At 41.1% G+C, this 17,080-nt stretch overlaps 1 protein-coding gene across 1 annotated transcript in view; it reads left to right on the top strand.

The window, feature by feature from the left end:
- The first annotated feature begins 1,124 nt into the window (after positions 1–1,124).
- Positions 1,125–17,080, top strand: part of LOC138593729 (SH3 and cysteine-rich domain-containing protein 2-like) — a 29,409-nt gene continuing 13,453 nt past the window's right edge. Inside the window, exons 1-3 of the mRNA XM_069664819.1 lie at positions 1,125–1,317; positions 14,039–14,405; positions 15,988–16,082. Of these exons, the coding sequence (XP_069520920.1) occupies positions 1,234–1,317; positions 14,039–14,405; positions 15,988–16,082 (546 nt within the window). The 5' untranslated portion in view covers positions 1,125–1,233. The remainder of the gene's footprint in view (positions 1,318–14,038; positions 14,406–15,987; positions 16,083–17,080) is intronic.

The following is a 17,080-nucleotide window of genomic DNA, read 5'->3' as shown; positions in this document are numbered from 1 at the left end:
GCCATCTTTGAAAAATAGCCACTACAGGAGTCTAGAATTAGAAAGATTTAAGTACATTAATTTATGTTTGTACGAGTGTGCAGTTTTGAAATTAGTAAGGCAACTGATCAAATGCTTCAGATGTGTGGTAAATCCAAGGACAGATGGAATTAACAATAAAAATGTGTATGAATACTCCATTACAAGTTAATGTCATTCAAAACCCTATTTAATTAAAATTGTAAAATAACAGACACATTTCACTACTGTTACATTATGTTATTGGAGTACAGTTTCTGATTTCTCTGTGGTATATGGCTGGTTTAGAGCTGATTATATTCTGCTGCAGTAGTTTATTCCATACCAATATGTCTAATAATAAGATTATCATATGTTTAGAATGTAAAATCTTGCATTCAAATAGGCTGCTTCAAATGAATCTATGTAATACAATATTCCTCTCTTAAATGTTATAGAGGAAAGGATTGACTCAGCTCTAGGCTAACTCATACACTGTGTAAGTACAGACTGGTTTGTTCTGATGTATCCTAAATTTCAGAGGCTTGTAAAATATAAGCAAAGTTGTATCACTTCCCTTAATTTGTCGCCCATGTCCTTTTTACAAAGACATATTATAACATTAAGTTGATAAATCCAAATTAGAGACGTATACAGGCGTTTGCAAAGCCTTATCACAATAGTAGAAATCAATCTCAAATGCCTCCCACTTCTTCCAGCGTCATCATCTCTCAGCCAATCACGACGCGTCTTCCCCTCCCCGTGGCGTATTTTGAGACGGCTGGACCAATCGGTGCGGGTCGAACACTTTGTTACGGCGAAATCAAAGTTGTTGTAAGAGCGCGCGTGTGTGTGTGCGCGAGGGGAGAAAAACTGGCCGGTGGATGAGAGAGGAGCGAGGCAGCGGAGAGAAGTGGACAAACAAACCCACCAGCAGCGGCTACTGGATATTTCCATCAACCGAATATATCTTTATCGGTATTTTCTGCACCAATTTTGACCAGAAAACAAGAAGCACCTTGTCGAAGGAATACCGAGTTGTACTTCAAAGCAAATTCCCAGATGGATGTTCCCGTTGAAAGATGACTTGACAGTTAAAACTAGCTCTACCTCTCCGGATAAGACACTGTAGCGATGTTTAAACCTCTGTTAGCATAGCTACCCCCATTTTTCTTTCACCGTGGACTTTACAGTTTGTTTCAGTTTTGCCGTTAAAGGAGCATTTTGTCTGCCGAGATGACGGAAATCAGCGAAAAGGAGAATGAACCACAAAACCTACACCGACCACAGGCTACCGTACCGAGCCAACCTGAAACAAAGGTAACACCCTTGTGTAGGGATTTTTATGCCACCTTAAAACACAAAAAATGTCTAATTAAGCCTTTTTCTTTTGAAATAATTTTGAATACTCTTTTAACTGTTTTCATATTGTCTGTCTTAAGGCTAATTCTGTGAAGGCTGCGGGTCTTGCATAACTGTAAGCCGCTTTAACACTTGTAAGTACCCTCCCCTGGAAGTCAAAGGGCAGAGTTTACATTCAGGTGTGCGTGTGTGTATGCTTACTACCAGGGCATATGAGTCCACAACAATAATAGGGCCACCTTTCAAAAAGAAGTGTAACGATGAAACAAACAACAATCTTACTGAATCAGCCAGTTAAAGGAATGGGCTGCAGGTAGAGGCAGACAAGTTAAGCAGCATGCTTTGAGATGGGGTTTTTTCTCCATTTAAAGGGACAGGCTACATTCTTAGTGTTGTGTAAATGCAATAAATGTACCTAAGTTACTGGGTCCAAGTCAAGTTGATTCATTTATTCATCATCCTCACTAGCTCATCAGCAACAATAGCAATTACCTCTTCTTCTTCAAGGCATGAATGGAGACGGAAAAGCAGAGAAGTTCTTGGCCTTTTTCTTTGGGGGTCTTTCTATACTCTTTCTTGGAAGTCCAGTGGGACTAATAAAAACAGGATAGACAACCTACTATTGGCACCTTGGTCAAAAGTAATGTGCTGCTCCTATCTTCATTTAACATTCACCCCTTTCTTGGTGCAAATAAAATTTTCACAAGCATTCCCTGCAACAATACGACCTCGCCACAGACAGGCAACAGGGGTAATCTGAGTAACCACATTGAATTAGGAGTGTGCGACATCTTTCTTAAATTCACCTTGCAGATTATTGAATCTGAATTCAGGACTATTGTATATTCTTTAGTGGATAAGCATTGTTAATTAACTCTGTTGTTAGCCTACTTTAGTCTCTAATCTCTTCTTTGTATTGTTGTTGTTGTGTGGTTTTGTATCAAACATCTTGGACAAACCTTGCAAAAAGGTTGCCAACTCAAACGGGTAAAATTTCGAAAGTCGATTTTGACCCTTTTCAAGAAGTTGCCTCAAGGTTATAAAGTAAAACATGATTTAAGGCGTTGATCGTGCCCGTTTCTCAGATGTACGTCGCTTTAGACAAATGAAATTGTTACATTGTATTGGTGCAAACTCTCAAACACATTTTCTATCTGTCAACAGTTTTCATGAAGCTTTGGGCCACAGGCAGTTGCCTGGTTTGTAAGCAATCCAGAGTTCTTAAAAAGGAGGAATGTGACGGTGCTGATCTTTCTTGACAAACTGAGACTGTAAATTCTCACTTCCTGACTTGACCTAAATCTCTTCCATCACATATATTTTTCTAACATTTTCAAATCAGCCTCAAGAACAGCCTTTAATCTCGGCTGCAATCACAACAGCAAATCACTTGTGTTACGTCAAAACCACCGTGACCTGAAACAAGCCTGGCAGAACAGGCCTTTTTGTTGTTTCTATTTGACTACAGACAAACACAATGGATGGTGGGCGTTGAGGTGCTGCGTGAATTTATGAGCCAATCAGCTGGCAGATGTTTGCTGTGTCTTGCTAGGGGCTGGGCCATAATTCACACAAATGGCCATCCAGACAAAACTGAACTGGGAGGAAACAATCCTCCGAGCTGCGTCAGCCGTAGAGCTCTGTGTTTGCCAAGCCCCTGCTGGCAGCGCCGAGCGCTCAGCATCCCGCAGAAGAAGAAGAATAGAGAGGGGAGAAGGGGGGAAAGATTAAATGTGTGTTAGAACGTTGGTCTCTTTTAGTGCAGGCTGCTCTAAAGTGTCATCCTGAATCTTCACACTCCTGCGTATGTCTCTTTTCATACGTCCACCTTTTCCTCTTTCTCAGTCCCTCTCACCGCCTCTCTCTGCAGTCTTTTTCATCCCCTCATCCTTCACTCTTCGGTCCCTCTCTGTCTCCACTGTCCCTCAGCTCTCAGAGTATTTATTGCGGTGTTAAGTGGGCCCTCCAGCTTTCCAGAGTGCTTCTAATAGAGGCTGTGACAGAGAATGAATAGTTATTCCACCTCCTCCACCTACGGCCAAGGTGATGGCTCCTAAAATATTATTATTCCTCTTTAATCACTCGAAGCACACGCCATTCAAGTGTCTTGCGTGTTTAGTGAGGCGCTGTAAAGTTGATGACGTGGAGACTTAGGAGTGTGTAAAGACAGGAGTCGCGAAGCAGACTTGTACGCACTCTTGCCTGGAGTTTTCTCCCATCATGTCCATACATAAATATTAAACAACCTGTGCTGCTTGCATCAGAGTGTAAATATGTGCCTGCATGAAGGTGCGGGACACTTGAGGGTTAGTTTAGCTTAGCGTAAAGACTGGAAATAGGGGGACAAACGCAAGGTAACAATAATCTGCCTGCTGGGACCTCAAATTGTATCTCATTTGTTTAATCCATAGCCACGGTTTTAAACAACAATCTGCCATATCCTGGGGGTTATGTGCCAGACTAATTCTTAGCACGGAGCAGCAGCCAGGGAACCAGCAGAGACTCAAGGAAGGAAATAATCCCGCACATAACCACCATTAAACAAAGAAATTTAGCCTTCAGTGTTTGTCAGATTAAATAAAAGGCACCTACAGTGGTAATTATTGAGCTGTAGAGGTTGTCGGAGGTGATTATTGTTATCCCCGGGAAGCACCAGGCTAGCTGTTTCTCTTTGTTTACAGTCTTAATGCTAAGATAAGCTAACAGGCTGACGGCTTACTTCGCTAACCTGATGGCGGTATTGATCTCCTCGTTTGGCTCTTGGAACGAGAGCAAATTTCTCAAACTTTCAGACTATTACTTTAAACTGTTTTTTTATTAGTTAAGGAAATGAGCGCCATGCGCAGGATCAGCAGCTACATTAAGTTTATATTAACAAAAGCCAGTGGGTGTACATGCTGATAATGCAAAGGTCCGCAGGGCTCCACACGGCCCATTGCCTCCTCAGCAAACACAAAGACGTTTTTATGAGGTGAAATGATGGCAACAGTTTCTCCCCGACTTTGCCCTTCACACTCACTTTCTCAGCTATCTCCTCTTTTCTCCTCTTCTTCTTCCTAACTTCCTTATCAGACTTTTTCCTCCTCTTTTAACCTAATTAATTTCTTGCTCTCCACTTCGAGTATGTATCTCCTTTCTCCTCTCTCTTCTTCTATTGATTGAAGCCCATTAAAATGAAACTCAAAACCTTGTATTCGTCCACCTTCACCTCCTCCTTATCTCTCTCCTCTCCCATTTTTCTTCCCTTTCCTACATTGTCATCTTTATCCATATTTCTAAATGGCTTGCGGATGATGGTTGCTTGAGTGCCTCTGAGGATAAGAATAGGACAGCCGGCCAGACGTGCTACCAGTAATGAGAGAACAAGGAGAAAGTAGACATGTTTTCTTTACCTGTCTGTGCACGATGCAAGACTAGGCTGTCTAGTTCAGTCAGATTAAATAAATTACAGTCAATTTTTTGCCTTTTTTTGTTCAGGACTTTTCCATTTCACACCTTTCTTATCATGAAACAAATCTTTTAACACCAGTGTTTTGCGTTAAATTGGAAAACAGGGTTTTATTTAATTAGTTTTGGATGAGTTTTGACAGTGCTCACATTTCCTCTTGGTTAAAGTAATTTTCATTTCAATAAATGTCTGTTAAGTCACTATCTATCTGAATGAGGTAACACAATGGTGATTGAGCCTATGGCCCACTGATGAAAGCCTTTGCATTTTCAGTATTACAGACTGGGTGTCTGGCGACTTTCGCGGAACAAATCACGAGTGCCGCCCAGTTAGTGACGCGTTTTCCATAAGCCAGCAGTGGTTGGTCTGCCAGAGAGGGTAGGCGGAGCTAAGCGGCTGCTTTTCCGCTCTCTGCAAGTGTTGCGAGTAAACAGTAATCTACTATGGCTGAACAAACAAAGAAAAGATCGAAGACTACAGATACAACTTCAACAATAAGTGAAATAGCAACAAATTTGACGCTCAGATGAAGGCAAACAGTCTAAAAAGGAAAGCGACCGTCAGCGAGGAAAATCAAGAGTTACAACCAGAGCCGACCGTGGACGTCACACATGCAACACTGTTTAGATACCTGGGAATTATGCTCCCGCAATTACCATTTATCGCCATCAGTGCCACCAAAGAAAACAAAACTGTGATCTTTGAGATTACCACTTTAACTTTTGAGTTCCAGTGCCAGCCGCTAACTTCACTTCCTTCATGAGGTTTCCTGCAGCATGTTTCCACGCACCATTTCTATGATTGTATCGTGCAGGAGACATTTCTGAACAAAACATGATCTGTCTTCTGTTTGTTTCATCTCTGTTGCTGTTAGCAGGACGGTGCATCACTCACTCGCCTAACTTCTGACAGGCCATGATATGTTTGTGTGTCTGCTGCCAGAATGATGGACATGTGCTGCTGACCTTTGAAACCAAACAACAGTCTGCGCAGAAAACAGATGACAGGGTTACAGAGAGAGATGGAGAAAGAATAGGACTTAAAGAATGGATGCAGACAGTGTTCATGTCTTCAGTGTTGACCCAGCTCTGGTTTGATTCATGAAGAAGACATTGAATTACTGTCCTTGATTGAGTTCTGAACTGCCGCTGACTCAGCAGAGTCCCATGTGCAGTGTCAGGGTGAGAGCGGAGTCAGTTGGGAATAGATAGGGACTTTGTTTAGTTTGTTGTTCAGTTCTGACCTTAGGCTCACTCTTTACAGACAGTGAACTTCTGAGGTTATTCTGTCCCTGAAAGGCAGAGCTGTTAAAGTAATGGTGTGGTAGGAAAAAGCAGAAGTTTTATAAATAATGGATAGTTCTGCTTTTCAGCTCTGAATGGAGGACTCTCTGAAGGCAGCAACTATGATGAAACTCTTTTATCGACTCTTCAAAAGAGTACTCCTTATAAGTCTCTGGCATTGAAGTAAGATTAAATTATTTAAAAGATATATATTTGACGACAAGTTTAAGACTTTGTTTTATCAACTGATTAATTCATCCCCTCATAGATTTATTTCTTCATTCATGTTTGTTTCTCATTCTTCAGAAGTAAAGATTTCAGAACGTACGTAGAAGTCAATAAAGAAGCTTTGAATACAAAGAGATGATGTTTCTGCAACTTTTTTTATTTTATTAGACTCACAAAAGCTTTTAAAAAACAGTCAAATAAGTTACCTGACTCATTTAGTTGTACACCACAAACACAGGAACAGGAAAGATGTATTGTACCAGGTTTTAGCAAATTGCCGCCTGTAGTCCATGGGCAGGTGTACAAAATACATTCCCCACCCCCTAAACACACCCGATATTACACACAAAACATTAACATTTAAAAAAGCACCCTGACCCATACCCACACAGAAAATGACATTTTATCCAAACAGTGTTTCATGTGTGACGTCCACGGTTGGCTCCGGTTGTAATTCTTGATTTTCCTCGCTGACGGTCGCTTTCCTTTTTAGACTGTTTGCTTCATCTGAGCGTCCAATTTGTTTCTTCTTCTTTGGATTTTCACTTATTTTTGAAGATGTATCTGTAGTCATCGATCTTTTCTTTGTTTGTTCAGCCATAGTAGATTACTGTTTACTCGCAACACTTGCAGAGAGCAGAAAAGCAGCCGCTTAGCTCCGCCTACCCTCTCTGGCAGACCAACCACTGCTGGGTGATGGAAAACGCGTCACTAACTGGGCGCCGCTTGTGATGTTTTTCCCCAAAAGTCCCCACCAACACCCAGTCTGTAATACTGCAAATGCAAAGGCGTTCATCAGTGGGCCATAGGCTCAATCACCATTGTGTTACCTCATTCTGCGATAGATAGAGACTTAACAGACATTTATTTAAATGAAAATCTTAAAGATTATGACTTTAAAGGGCTGATATGTAGACTCAAATTATAAATGGCTGCCAATACATAGAATTCCCAAGTGTTTAATCTAGAAGACTGCAGTTTAATCTCTGCATCTTTGGTAAGCGTAAGATGATTAAGCCCTAATGGCTAATCAAAGGTTAACCAACTTTAATGAGCGCCCCAGTGAGTGTTCTCGATTAACCATTGCGTGAAAATCAAAGAGCCGCCGCGGCAGTCACCTAATGCTAACTGCATAAGCCTCTTGTGCCGTTAAGCCTTTTAAATGTCTGGATTTGGAAATACAAGCAGCTTTCGCTGCACACTCGGTCTGGCAGTCGCGAGCTGGTCGAGGCTTGCAAACAAGAGGCTCATGGTTACTAAGAACAACAGCCTTTGAAACAACAGCCAGGTACTTGGGAACCACACGCAGAGCTTAATATTAACATATACTACAGGTCAGACTGTGGTTCTTAAGGTTGCACGTCTAGCCTTTATGTTAGCTTATATTGTTTTGTTATAGCTCCAGGTTATAGCAGTAGTTAAAGAGTTAGAAATGCATCATGACCGTAGTAATTGAGTGGAAATCAATGGCGCCATATGATTTTTGCTAACCATGTTATTATATCTGCATAAGTTCTTCAATATTAGCAAACAAAATGACCAAGAAGAAGTGATAAAACTAATATTTGCATGGTGTTTATTTCTTAGAAAGCTTCTTAAAATCCTCAAAATCCTCGTATTAATACTTGGCAATGGAGGGAGACACTGCTGCAGCTCTTGTAAGTTTTCAATTTGTTCCCAGCCCTGTGGCCACCGAGGCAGCTTGTGCAGCGAGGCATTACAACTTTCCCTTTAGCACAAAAGGTCGCTTCAGTAGGTGCACTTTTACCGAAACAGGGTCCAGCTGGAGAATTGCCTAATGAGGTCATCTTTAATTCAAAGCTCAGGTTCCTGCAAGACGCATGCCAAACTTAATCAGGTTCCTGTGTGTAAAACTTTGAATATCACAAGCAGCTAGAGATGTCCGGAGAGAGACGCTGCAGTGGGCATGCTATGTGTGGAACTTGGAGTAAATTTGGAGGTGAGTACCTCGAGCATATTCCTCCTGCAGATAAAGAAAAAAAGGTGTTAAATGGAAAACTGCAGAGCTACATTTTGGCATACAGGCTTCTAAACTGTTAGGTAGTAATAAGAGTTGGAAGCACTGGACACAAATGAACAAACATTGTATTTTATTATTGCGGGAGTCAGCTGTGCACCCAACAGCAGCTTTGGCCATTGATTAAATATAACAGATGTATCTGTTTCTAAGGCTTTGGCACTGCTCAAGGACATTACTTGCTCTGTACTTAGGATACAACAAGCGCTTCTTTTCCAAACTAGGCTTATAAATCTGAAGTATAAAGTGCTAATGTAGGCTATCTTTTTATGACTTTTTATGGCAATGCATTTTATGTATCTGCACCCAGCGCACCCAGGACTGAGACTTATGAGAATACCTTTTGGTTTAATAATGTTTCAATGTATTTCATCTTTTCTCCGATCACTCTCATCACATTTCCGTCAGGTACTTCTTTTTTGCCCTTTCACGATTGCTTCCAGTATACCTTTAAAAGCCAGTCCTGTGTTCACCCTTTAGCGGAAGAGTTTTTTTTTAGCTCAATGCATAGCTCTGCAGTGACACGCACATGAAGGCAAAAGACCGAGATGGAGAACATTGTGTTCAGAGTTTAATCCTCTTTCCTGAAGATTGCATGTTACCATGCCTCTTATACAGTCAGTCCCTTAAGAGTGGACGTACTTCAAGGTATAACCTCACAATATTTTTAAACTTTATTATATGTTTATGCAGATATTAGCTGAGAGATTTTATTTATGATCCAGTCTCTTGTAGGGCTGGGTTTAAATAAAAAGTTTGATTGATTCTCATTTGAATGACCCAATGTTGATGAAAAAAATCCCTAGATTGATCTGTAAAATATTGTGTAAAAACGTGTCTGACCACTCACGTTTATTAGCGCTCCTGAACGCAGCACGACTCAACGCTTCCCCCTGAAACACAGCAGGGAGGGAGACATGCCCGGACTTGTTTACTGCACCTACTACGGAGACATCAGCGATCGCTGACGGACCCTTTTTATTGCGTGTGCGTCCATGAATATGTAAGTTAGTTTTGGACTGATGTTAATGTTACTCTTTGTTAGCATCAGCTATTTTCGGTGTGTTGTTATACAGTATGCCTTTCCTCATAAGTCTCGTGTGGTTTTGTTCCAAGCGCTGTGAGATCCCGTGGCCAAATCTCGTGCAAGTTGGAGCCCAGTTCGTTTAATCAAAACCACGAGCCAGATGTTCAGACTGAAAATCTGAAACTAGAAAAAAGTTCATGAGCTGTCTCATTCATGAAATTGTTAATGTGTGTTTGTCATGTTAAATAAATATTACATAATATAACTTCTTTGGGGGTCAATCCTTATTGTAAACATTAAACATTTTGATAATGCACCAGGTTAGAGGTGCACTGATATTGTAACTGAAATAGCCCTTAAAACAAATTGATATCAAATCGAATCGGGAACCTTGTGAATCACAATTTAATCAAATTGAGAAAATCGATACCCAGCTCTAGTCTCTTGCCAGTCGCACCGTTGCCTTACTTCTGTGCTGTAAAAAAAGAAGGCGTTGAAAAACATGGCGGATGCATCACACAGGGATTTTACAGGCATCTCTCGTGTGAACCCCACCCCCCATCTTTTTAATCATTAATTTATCCGAGCGTACCTCACAACAGTCTATTTTTAGAAACATCCACCGAACATCCCTGTGCTCATTTTTAAATGGTCGAAGAACAAGACCGTGAAGTCTGCTCCGTCTCTCCACCTCGTGTCTGTCTGTGAAAGAGAAACATCTTTGTGGGTCATGATGTTTCATTTTCAATCCATCTCTTCTCTTACCGTGCTCTTTTCTTCCTCACTGCCCTCATACTTAACTTTCATTCTTCACTTCTTCCTTCTCAAACCACAGTCTGTTCTAGTACACTACACTACTGGCACTGTGATGAGCTAATTGCTGTCAGTAGTTCAGAGTGTGATGGGTCCCCAGTTCTGTGATCTATAAATAGACTTTTCAAAACGTTACGCAGAGACACAAGAGTGCCACGGAGAGACACAGAGATTTGCATTCATTAGAACTGTGCTGTTCACTTCTGCTCTGTTTTCAGGGTAGTATGTTAGGGGATGTAAGGAAACACAAGACACTCTTCGTCTCATACCAGCTGTTATACAAGAAAACACTTTAGCACTTGCATATAAATTAGGTTGAACGATAAAAGACATGAGGTTATCAAGATGGTAGTGAGTGTCCAGTGTGATACCCTGCAGCTCCAAAATTTGAGATGCTCAAATTGAGTTGCATAATGTTTTCTGGTGCTAATACTTGTACTGTGCGTTGCTAATGGATTAGATAGGAGTAACTGGATCATGTAGTGTTCAAACTTGACAAAATCTGGTTAAACTTAAATATGTTAAAGAAAACCAAATCCAAATCCTTGTTCTATGATCAGAAGCCTCTAACAGGCATTACAGGTTCTGTAGGCACATACATTTGTTTAGCCAATGAGAATTACCCCACAGTATCTCTTATGATATGATGTATATTAGAGATAGACCAATATGGTTTTTTCAGGCCTGATACCGATTATTAGTAGTCAAGGAGGCCGATAACCAATATTTGAAGCCGATATTCATTTGCAGTAAAAGTGAAAATATTGGCGTCAAAACACTTAACACTTAACTTTGTTTAAATGCCTTTAAGTATATGCATCAGAGCCAAAATAACCCAGTTTTAAATTGATTTCTTATCGGCCGTCGGATTAAAAAAAAAAGAAAAAAAAAGGCCGATAATCGGTCTATCCCTAATGTATATCCACTTCCTTTGAGCTACAGTGCACGGTGCGCTAGGTTAGAGGATAAACCATTTTTGAAACAGAACTGATTTTGGTCCTGAATGTGAAACTGCCAGAGTCAGATACACTACTGTGCAAGTATGTGGAGAACAGAATATTAGAGCTGTTTTGTTTGATTGTTGAATTATTAATTAAAAAGCTAACAGCCCCTACTTCTATGCGATGGCTTTTGGATTTAGCAACCTAGCGTCAGGGCTTTGCTCCATTTCAGCTGAGGTTGACTGGTCTGAAATGGCCAAACAAGTCACTTATGGTATTTAGTCTGAAACCGCTCAGCTCATTTTCAATTTCCAATAGGTGCCCACCAAACTGCCTCTGGAGGCAATCCGATACACCTTAAACTTATTACAGCAACCAAATGTAATGCATAGCGGTAGCTTGCTAGATTACGTAGCTACTTCTAACATTAAATTCATAAGCCTTCTTGTTTAACCTAACACACAGCAGTTCGCATGACATGATTTAGTAGCCAAATTGCCATCCAAGTTGTTCCACATCAGCAGCAGCCATCTTTGTTGGTTACTTACACCTCAATGACACTACTCCTTACAATCACAGTATTAAACCAAATTAAAACCACCCCATATCGGATTAACAGGCCTTGTTGGCCCAACCGCGGTCAGGTTGGCTGGACATTGGTCTGAGAGTAAGGAGGATCAGATGTATTTGCTAGAGCAAAGTCAAACATGAGCTTGTAGATTCATCGGGCTAAATGTTGACCACTGTTGTTGGGCTGTAACTCCTGACTTACAGTCAGAGTTTCAGGTCATTCAAGAAGTGTTGGATGGGGGGTTGGGGTCATGTCTCTGTGCAGACCTCATCTTGTAAATGCGGCCATTGGCATTAGAAAGAGAAAGGGCCTTTCCCAATCTGAAAGCAGGTATGTCTAAAATATCACTATAGTCTTGGCACTAATATAGCCTAATGGAGCTCTCAAAGACCTGATGAAAGTACACACATGAACATGGATGTCCAAATTTCTCTGGCCATTCAGTGTGCTTCAGCTTTGCCTAATGATGGACTGTAAAAGTGCCCAGAGTTGGTTGCCAAGCAGCAAAAGCTATATTGTATCTTAATAAATTTTATGAACAGTCATAAAACACTATCTGGACTGTGTAGGAGAGGATAAATGGGATAGTGTCGACACGGAGGCTGCTTGAATATATAGATCCACCAGTAAATTGTGTAAAACCATCCACTTAAATTCGAGTAGTTCAAGTAATTATTTATTGCTCTCATCATTGGAGGTCTAATGGAGATATGGGTTTAAATGTTCGACCGTGTAAGTATGAAACCAGCGTTTATTCTTTTATCTTCAGTTGAGTCCTGTTTATAACTTTACTGAGTCCTTACTCTTTGTTGAAGCTCCTGGAGGTATTTTAAGCTATTGATTATCCGTCTTTTGTTGCCTTCTTTGTACCTAAAAGAAATGACTTCTTGTTCCCCTGGAACTTGGGCAAACACCTGCTTTCACCAACGAGAAGATTAACAAAGTCAGACAAGTTAAATATCTAATAGAAAGGAACATCCATTACCGAATGGGCCACCAGTCGAGCCAAGAAAAGGCCATTAAGGAAAGCATGGACTCAGCTCCCTGTAGAAAACATTTACGAGCGGCACTCACTAATGAGTCAATGGAGAGGACTCTTTTCATCACTCAAACTAATTGGCATCTGTGAATCTGTAGCTTAAAGAAGAAAAAGAGGAACCTGCTCGATGCTATTGATCGAATTTTCCTGCGCAGGAGTGAGATGGCCGATGCGTCGACTAACAAAGCTCAGAGGTGCTGCAGACATGATAAGGACGGGACCATCTCACCAAAAACATACAGAAAAACTTTTGATGTAAAAGGAAAGTTTGTGGGTTTCGGAAGCAAATTAAAATCTGGTCAACTTTTAAGTTAGAGGAAGGCTGTTAAAAACAATGTCCTCAATCCAATCACTAACGTGGACAGCTAATGAGCTCAGTGTAAATTGAATCGGTACTCCTCACTAACAGGAACCTATTAACACCCTTGCCCTCATCCTCCAGGCCATTCTCTTGAATTATGGATCCACAGCAGTTATTATTTCCATACATTGGATACCATCACTCCCAAGACTCCGTAATTGATTGTCATTATCAGCTCCTCCTTTGGTGTAGCCAAAAGCACTGGCTTGTAAGCACGCAGGAAATGGAGGCAGACGGAGTCAAAGATAAACACTGTTTGCCGTGCACCACTGACTGCGTGAAATGCAAAGACGCAGGGCCGCTCAATAAAACTAATCAAACGTGAATTTTAAGGGGTATTGACGAGCGGGGATTAGCGAGGGGATGGCAAATTTGTTGAACTAAGGAAAAAGGTGAAAAAAAAAAGCCAAAGATGGGAGATCAGAGGCTGGGCTGGCGGAGCAAGGGCAGTCAGAGGGGAGAGCTAACAGACTGCTGCTTAACAGACTGATTCGTCGAACACGGCACAGCCCCTCCAGCTGGATATTTTTCTTTGCCATTTTAAAGGTCACTTTAAAATTCTTACGTTAAAATTGCACCTACTGCTGTATTTAGTGTCACAGTTAAAAGAAATAGTTAGTCATTTAGGTGCCCAGGAAGTAATCAATCATCCCTTGTAGTACTTGTAGTATTGAAGTATGTGTAGTCATGCTACTTTAACTACTCATAGCTAGAAAGGCAACATCAAAGTTGGTTATTATTTAAGAGTTATTTAGAGTTAAACGGCCCCATCAGGACTCTTTTGGTGTGGTCAAGTGGCATTTAATTGGAAGTGTACTGGAGGTTTGCTTTTACTTCCCTAGGTGGGTTTGTCGATGTATCCCTTGAACAGAAACACAATTCTCTTGGAGTTGCTTTTAATTTTAAATATAACTTTTTTTTCTCTTTCAGTTGCAGCGGCTGAAGCGCTCCCTGTCCTTCAAATCTGTCATGCGTAGCAAAAGTGTGGACAACTTTTTCCAGCGCAGCAACGGCGATTCCCGCACTCCCTCTGCCCTCATCTCCGTACCTCCACCTCCACCGTCTCCTCCCCCCTTCTCCGAATCCCCCCTGGCCTACGAACGCTCTCCCCCGCATTCGCCTTCAGTCAGCCCCAACGCCTCACTTTCATCGCACTCGCCGTCCATCAGTCCGTCGCTGTCAGTGACCTCCAAAAGCCAGCCAAAGTCTCAGGCCCAGCCGGTCAAGACCCACTGTTTCCAGGAGCACGTCTTCCGTAGGCCGACCACCTGCCAGAGATGCAAACACATGATCCAAGGTAGGTCAGTCACGCCGAACACAATGCATTCATGGGATTTCTGCAGCCATGCAAAAAGTTTAGAAGTTAAATCAACTTTAGAGTGTTGCTTCCCCTAAATCATCAATTTCTCCTCGACCTCTTGTGTTAAGGTTGTTGTTTGTTCTTCTGCCGGGGTTAAAGATCAATACTCAGGGTAATCCACAAATCTCACAGTGATGTTTGTAATGGGTCTATTTCTTTACCAGGGAATGGTCTTAATTCAAACTATTGACAGCAAGCTCTGTGGTCCAATCTTGTTTACATGCCTCCTCTGGGAGCTGTATAGACTTGCCTCCTTGCAGTTGGTATGCTAAATTCTCTCAGCTTCACCTTCCACGTGAACTAAGTCAATTGGACAGGTCAGCTGTCTTACTAGATTAGCACATAGAGTAAAAGTGCAATGGCCTGAATCCTGTTCCAAACAGCTATTAAGAAGAATTTCCATTAAAAATATGCAACCAAGCCTTCGCTGGTCAGGAGCTTAACAGTTCATTAATCAGTTTTACCACCAGATAATGAACTTTGAACAGACGCACCAACTCACGGCGAAGACATAGTTCCAAAATACAGAATTTTTGTTATTTCCAGGCTGATTTCTCTCTTCTGTAACTCTCTTTTACCTGCTTTATCAAACTAACACCACAGAGCAAAGTGTAGGATCTGGTATAGACGACAGATCGGCCGGCTGCCTGCAAATCAGAATCAATTCAGGATTGTGATGATTGAGTGCGGGGGACCTACTTGTGATCTCTGAATGCTTGATTACTGGCAAAGCTGTTATCTGGCCTTCTGACCTGGTCTTCAGAGCAGATTGATCAGTCGAAAAATCAAGGCCAGGGCTAACTGTGCTCTAATGTTGTGGCTCATGTGATTTACATGAGACTTTTTAATAGGGATAGACCGATTATCGGCCGGGCCAATTATCAGCGCCGATATTCGGCATTTTGACGCATATCGGCATCTGCCTTTTTTTTTTTTTTTTTTTAATTTAATTTAATTAATTTTGTTATTTATTTATTTACTTAAATTTTTTTATCCGACGGCCGATAATAGTTCATTTCTATGCAAATGTTATTTAACTTGGTTTTATTTTCTTAATAAAACTTCAGGAAGTTATTTATTTATTTATTTAAATTTTCAGTTAACTTTATAAGAGATGCTGCTGACCCTGGGAACTCCCTGCACTTTTTGTTTGTTTGTTTAATAAACATATGCTTAAAGGCATTTAAACAAAGTTAAGTGTTGGAGTTTGTATTATTCAAAATTTTGACGCCAATATTTTCACTTTTACTGCAAATGAATATTGGCTCCAAATATCGGTTATCGGCCTCCTTGACTACTAATAATCGGTATCGGTATCGGCCCTGAAAAAACCATATCGGTCTATCTCTACTTTTTAATAACATTTGGATTGTCACCAATATGGAGCGTTTTGAAGCGACTTACATGTATAAATATAGATTTGTTTCTTCCCATTATTCCCATTACGCTTGTCATTCACACTGCTCATAGCCTGTTTCTGATAACAGAATATTGACAGCAGGGTTTCGTGTCTACGCAGGGAACTCCAAGCAGGGCCTGCGTTGTAAAGCGTGTAAGCTGGCAGCCCACCTCTGGTGCTCGTCAGAGCTCTCCCAGCAGCCCTGTAATGGCAAGGTAAGATCACTCCATCAGAAAGTCTCACTGATACACACTTTGCACCTTCCTATGAACCTAACAGTCACACCTTACAGCCCACATGAAATATAATGTAACACAAAGTTTCTTTACAAGAGTCTGGCACTAGTCTGGCAGAGATATAACACCTTAGAGATAAGTGGTCATCTGGTGTTAACAGCGGTGTGAAACCCTGAGATGCTCTTCCAAAATGTTACAAAAGTAGCATGAATCAACACCTGTTCAGTGAGAGAGCAGGACATTAATAATTAAAGGGGAAGCTTATATTATTTAAACTTTATTTGTCCTTTTAGTTTTTTAATATTTGATGCATCATAAGTTTTTACCTAAAGTGCATCACATTTATCTCCTCCTCTCTTTGTTTTTCTCATGATTCTCAAGTTAAATTTTATTTTCTGATTCTTTTGACACCTGTCAATGACATGTGAAAGGGCACAAACCTCATGAGAAGCAACACAGGATACAGTTTAATTTCCCTGTGTTGCTTCCCGTATTTACTGCGGTGATCTCTCAGTAGCCTGGCTTGCCATTGGCAACAAGCTTCCTAACGTAGCTAATTACATTTTCACAGTTTATGTATTTGTTTGTAACTGGAAATGAATGTGCCAGAGACTAACCCAGAATGCTTTGTGTCAGCAGAATTAAACAGCATCTGGATGCTGTAATTGTCTCCCTCAGTTAGTTGGCATAACGTCTACAGCTGGTAATATGCTTAGCCTCCAAGCCCCACGCCTTGTTTAAAGAGGATAAAGCCGTTTTCAAAGCAGCAGAGACAAAAAGGTGGAGGTTATAAATGGAATGGGGATTGACCGGCAAAGTAGTCTAAGTCGCTTGGAAACGTGCGAAAGGGTTGAAGCAGGATGAAATTATCTCCAAACTCTAAATGCCATGAGAGGAACAAAAGCTGATGAGGGTGGCGCTGATGTTACAGTGGCCAGGTCCCAACATTTTTCCACTCACTTTTTGTCCTTCCTCCC

Source organism: Semicossyphus pulcher, unplaced genomic scaffold (assembly GCF_022749685.1).
Source record: "Semicossyphus pulcher isolate SPU_LCO1_2020_fin unplaced genomic scaffold, fSemPul1.0.p SCAF_16, whole genome shotgun sequence".
Taxonomy (NCBI): Eukaryota; Metazoa; Chordata; class Actinopteri; order Labriformes; family Labridae; genus Semicossyphus; species Semicossyphus pulcher.
This window is presented reverse-complemented; position numbering and strand designations above follow the sequence as displayed.